Source organism: Solanum tuberosum, unplaced genomic scaffold (genome assembly GCF_000226075.1).
Source record: "Solanum tuberosum cultivar DM 1-3 516 R44 unplaced genomic scaffold, SolTub_3.0 scf00078, whole genome shotgun sequence".
Taxonomy (NCBI): domain Eukaryota; kingdom Viridiplantae; phylum Streptophyta; class Magnoliopsida; order Solanales; family Solanaceae; genus Solanum; species Solanum tuberosum.
Window position 1 is genome coordinate 1,674,906 of NW_006239005.1, and position 5,727 is coordinate 1,680,632.

General features: G+C 33.1%; 1 protein-coding gene across 1 annotated transcript; it reads left to right on the forward strand.

The window, feature by feature from the left end:
* Window positions 1-458: 458 nt before the first annotated feature.
* LOC102593885 (40S ribosomal protein S11) lies at window positions 459-4,004 on the forward strand. Its single transcript, XM_006346572.2, has 5 exons — window positions 459-598; window positions 685-785; window positions 3,323-3,467; window positions 3,544-3,633; window positions 3,721-4,004. Exons 1-5 carry the CDS (start codon window positions 546-548, stop codon window positions 3,809-3,811), a joined length of 480 nt encoding a protein of 159 aa, XP_006346634.1. The 5' UTR covers window positions 459-545; the 3' UTR covers window positions 3,812-4,004.
* The last annotated feature ends 1,723 nt before the right edge of the window (window positions 4,005-5,727 follow it).

A 5,727-nucleotide genomic window follows, 5' to 3' on the forward strand; every position in this document is an offset into this window, starting at 1 on the left:
AAAAAAATTTGGTCATCTATAATAAGTTTTACAAGAATATTAGTGAAACATAAATAAATTTGACCATCAAAATAATAAATCTAAATTAGTCATTGAAACAAAAAAAAGTTAAAAAATATATATATGTTTGAGGAGGATTAAATATACCCATATGGGATTATATTTTTTTAAAATAAATAATTAAATAATTAAACTAAAATTACTTTTTTTCCACTTCCGTTAGAGAAAAAGGGTATATGTGAGCCATTTGTATATAAGTAGGGGTTATATGAGTCACTTTCATAACGAGGGGTATATCAGCTCTAAATGACAAAGTTGAAGGATATATCACACCCTTTAAACAATGTCCGAATCTCAATTTTTTACAATTTTAGTTAGTTAGATTTTGGGCTCTTCTATACATTAGCCCATTTTTTTGCAAATCCAGTCCATAGTATGTAAAGTAGATAAGTTTTTTTAAGCCCACCAATCCCTCATTCTCCACGGCAAATTAGGGTTTTTTGTACGAGCATCTCTCCCGCCTTCCGTTGATCTTCCTTTCAATCATGGCGGAGCAGACGGAGAAGGCGTTTTTGAAGCAGCCAGGTGTGTTTCTAAGGTGAGTATTCTGAGCAATCTGTTAAATTCCGTAACTTAGGAGGGGTTTTAGCCTAAGATTTGCGTTTATCTGATCGATTTCGGCAGCTCTAAGAAGACCGGGAAGGGAAAGAGACCAGGAAAGGGAGGCAATCGATACTTCAAGAGTATCGGCTTAGGATTCAAGACTCCTCGTGAGGCTACTGAAGGTTCGTATTTATTTGCTCAATTACTGTAGTTCATTTGGTTTCTGCATTGTTGATTTATATTTTAGATATGAGCGCATAGTGAATATAGTAGTGTGTCAGTCTAAACAGCAATTTTGTTGGTGGAACGCCAAATGCCATATTAGATATATCTAGTCGACGAATTATCAGTCTTCCTGCCGGCTCAGTCGAAAGTCACAGAGGAGCAACTACGATAGCCCATGTTCACCTCCATAGCTCTGGGATAATATAGTCCTGATGAAGCTATTTCGTACTAAAGGCCTTAAGAACTACTTCTGACTTGGACATTGCGAATTTAGATTGAGTTAGGATCTCAACATGTGATTTATGTTCTGGCCGGAGAATATGTTATTATGGTCTGAATGGAGCCCAACATAAAGTCTATAAGAATAAGACTAGTTTTCGATTTCCACTTTCGGTTCTTTTCTTTCTATATTCAGTACCAACTAGTTAGGATTAAGGTTGATGCGCAAATTGTTTCGTACTAAAGGCCTTAAGAACTACTTCTGAGTTCTGACTTAGACGTGTGAATTTTGATTGAGTTAGGATCTCAACCTGTGATTTACTTTCTGGCCAGAGAATATGTTATTATGGTCTGAATGGAGCCCAACATAAAGTCTATTAGTCTAGTTTCCGATTTCCACTTTCGGTTCTTTTCTTTCTATATTGTCTTGATGTATTCAGTACCAACTAGTTTAGTATTAAGGTTGAGGTGCAAATCATTCATGCCTTAAAGTAATGGGCCTACTTGCTCTAAATGGCCAAAAAGTCACTTGTATTATGTTTCTGCAACTTAGTTGGCATTTGATAAATTTTTCTAGTAACAAGTTAAAAGTTTTTGCAATGTGGGCACTTTGTAAACTTTCTTTTAAGTTATAGTTTTTCCATTGTAGTTGTCATTTGGTAAATCTTTCTATTATGAAGCTATTTTCTATGTGTCTGAAATGAATGAAATATGGTTTGATGCAATTTGAGTATACAAGGGGAAACACTATATCAGTTTTGTGAAAAGCAACAAAAAGTGTGCATGAAGCAAGGCGCAAGCACTGCGCTTTTATGCTCTGAAGCCAGTCGCTGCTAAAAAAGTGAGCGCTTCAGTAGGTGAAGCTAGAAGCGCGCTTAAAGTAAAGGCGACAAAAAGCGCGCTTAGGTTTTTTTTTAACTTTTGTATAACACATTTGTCTGGTGCGACTCAAACATTTCCCTCTTCTTCTTCTATGACTCAAACATCTCAACATTTGTTGCTGCGACTCAAATGATAAGTTCTTCCTCTCTTTTCTTCTTCTTCTCTGGACTCTCTTTCAGGCTTTCAGTGACTACTTCTAGGGTTTTTCCCCCTGTTATGATCTGTTTTTTTTACTTGTTTGGTTTTGCTGTTTGCATTTGCTTAATATGTTATGATAATGAGGATTATTGACCGTCTTTTATTTACTTTTTAATTTAAGAATTGAAAATTTTGCTTAATATCTTATTTCTATTGAGTTCTTGGTTATTTATATATGCATATATAATATTTTTTATTTTTTGTACTAAATAATGCTTTAGAAGAAAAAGTGTGCGCTTCGCTTCACTCTTCAGTGAAGCAAGCACTCGGTGTATTTTTCTGCTTCTTGCTCTCCAAAACACTGCACTATATTTTTGTTTCTACAATTTATTATTAGCTGGGACTCGGGTTATTAAGACGACGTGGGGTGCAAGTTATCCATATGTGTTTAACCAGTCATGTGGCCTTCTCTTGATTTTCTTTTAAATCTTCTATGGAATTTCTGATAAAACCAAAAGCATTTAGGATTGAAGCAACTTTGTTCTTCTCCATAGCTTCTTCTCTTGAAGGCTTGAAGCTATTGATTCTGCCTTTGCTTCACATAAACTGGATATTTTGTTCTCCAACTATTTAACCTTTGACAGAAGTAGTCTTCTGTGATAACAGGCCAAGTTGAAACTTTTTTACTAGGACTTTTTGTTCCAATTGTCAAATAGAATAAAGACATTCACCTTGCTAGCATCTGTTAACATTTATGGAGCTTACATAGGATATGATACTGTGAATAAAAACCTTCTCCTTACTGTCATTTGGTGATAGGTATGGATCTCAATAGTATATGGTTATGATGTGGATGACCTTAATATATCAAATAAGTGCTGAATCAAAGTGGTGCTATAAGTTCGGAGGAGAAAGCAGGGGATTGGATTTTAACTTATTTATTCCTTTTTGTTTCCTACTTCAACCTGACCAAACTAAGATCAATAGCACGTGGTAAATTTCTTATGTGGGCATTCCAAGAGACTGCATTTACTTACATTTAAGTAAAACTAGTAAATAAAAGATACTTCCTAAATAGCTATTTGTGTGACCTTTATGTGGATAGTTGAGAATTGACTTTAAGAACAAAGATTTCCTCAGATTTCAAGTCATCTTTTCTATAATGTTGTACCAGATTGTTTTGATTATTTAATGGATTTCCTTAATTTCGCCTTGTTCTGTGGTCTAACCTTATGTTTGGTCTATTTAAATATAGGTACGTATATTGACAAGAAATGCCCATTCACTGGCAATGTTTCGATCCGAGGTCGTATCCTTGCTGGTACATGCCACAGTGCTAAGATGAACAGAACCATCATTGTTCGACGTAATTACCTACATTATGTCAAGAAGTATCAGAGGCAAGAGCTTGTCACTTATACTATGTTGGCTGCCTCACTTCTTCTTTTGTTAGTTTTAACACATAAGTTATTTCAGATATGAGAAGAGGCACTCCAATATTCCAGCTCACATATCACCATGCTTCCGTGTGAAAGAGGGAGATCATGTTACTATTGGGCAGTGCAGGTTAACACAATCTTATTTTTGATTTTTCTATAGTATTTTTTTCATTATTTGCTGTTATTGTAGGTGATAACGTTTTCTGTTTCACAGGCCTTTATCCAAAACCGTGAGGTTCAATGTCTTAAAGGTTATTCCAGCTGGTTCTGGTGGTGGCGGGAAAAAAGCTTTCACCGGGATGTAATCTTCGTGCCTCCATTTCAAATTTTGTTTCTTGTAGGAATATGATGTCAAGACTTTTTTGCCTTTTACCGAGTTATTATCTTCAAATTTTGGAACTTAATGCTAGTAAGTTTGTTTATTAAGCCTCTGAACTAGCTTATGTAATGTTATTTGATTGAAGAACCTAATACAAAAAGGATGTTTGGTGATTTAAATAGCAGCAGCCAGGATTGCTAATTAACAAATCAAACACCATATTAAATAATTAAATAAGTCATGCTTTACTGATTAGTCTACAAATTGAAGTTAATTCAATGAATCAGCGAACCTATTGCTCCATCAATCACAAACACAATATTAATTAATTAAATAAGTCATGCTCATCTAGCACTAAGTTTGTGTAATGGTCAACTTCAAAGTCTTCCTACCGTTTAAACTTTTTACATTAGTTAAGGTCAACTTCAAAAGACCATATATTTCAATATATAATGAGTTAGGTGGTCAAAAACCTATAAAATTAAATATCTACTAGTCTTTTTTCAACACCATCAAATTTGCATCAACTGGAATAAAAAGTTATGATCATTTTAGTTATGTCAGACATTTTGTATTGGACATGCTTTTTGTTGGTGATGAACAATTTTGAACCGGCAAACGCCGGTTGAGGAAAAATTAAAATATTTTTTTGTTTTAAACATGCGTTTCACTGGCGTTGAAAAATGTTAGATAGGCGTTTCATCGGTTGAAACCCCCGTTGAATGATGTGAAATCATATAAGTTGATTTTAGTCCAATTTTTTTTCACTTTCGATCATTCTTTCAAGTCCTAGACATCTTATCCTCTTCCATCACGGTAACTCGGTAAGTCATTTTTCATGGAATTCAAGCTTTTCAAGTCAAATTCCTTCCTCTATTCATGAATCATTGATACAAATCTTAATTCTTGGTCATAGGGTTTTCAAGAAGGGAATTCAAGAATCTCTAGAAAAAGTTTCTTGATCATTCTTCTTTAAGTTAAGGTTCTTCATCAAGATTTGTAGAATATTTAAGGTATGTACGACTATCATAGTGAGAGATTAAGTTATTCCGCATATCCTACATCTATAGTTTCAATTAGTAAGATCAAAGCTAGAGTTTTTATCCTATGATTCATACTTTTTGAATTTACTCTATATTCCTAATGTTGGATTCTTGATTTCATTATAGGGATTTCATTACTTTCTATATTAACGATCTTTGACTATTGAATCATACTTGATATACCACATGAACCCTTTATTTGTTAAGAGTTATTGAAGAACTTGTCATATTGATTTCTTATGCATTAGTTTCATGAGTAAAGTAAATTTCAAATCTTAAAATAGTATTTCAAAAAGGATTTCAAGAAAGCAAGAATTGCTTCAAGTGCATTATTTTCAGTAGGGGTGTTCACGGGTTGGTTTGGATCGGTTATTGGTCAAAACCAAAACCAAATCAAACCAAATATAATATACATTTATCGGTTTGGTTTGGTTCGATTATTCGGTTATTAACCATACACAAAAATAAAAAAAACAATTCATTTAAAATGTGAAAAAAGTGACAACAATCCATTCAAAACGAAAAATAGTTAGAATGACTTAAATTACTAAACTTTCAATCACTAAATTTACTATCAATAAAGCTTTAAAATTCACTATATTGGCCTAGAAGGAAGAGACAATAACATTTTCAGTCCCACAAAGAATTGACATAGACACTCATATACATGAAATCAATAAGATAAATGTTTCATCTTGGGCATTTTTGCTTTCAATAAGTAAATTATAAAGAAATTTTAATGAAAATATGTATAAGATCTTTAAAATTGTTTATAAAAAATAATATATTAAGTATGTATATTAATAAAATATATGTATATAATTCATCGGTTCGGTTCGGTTATTTCTTCGGTTTTTTT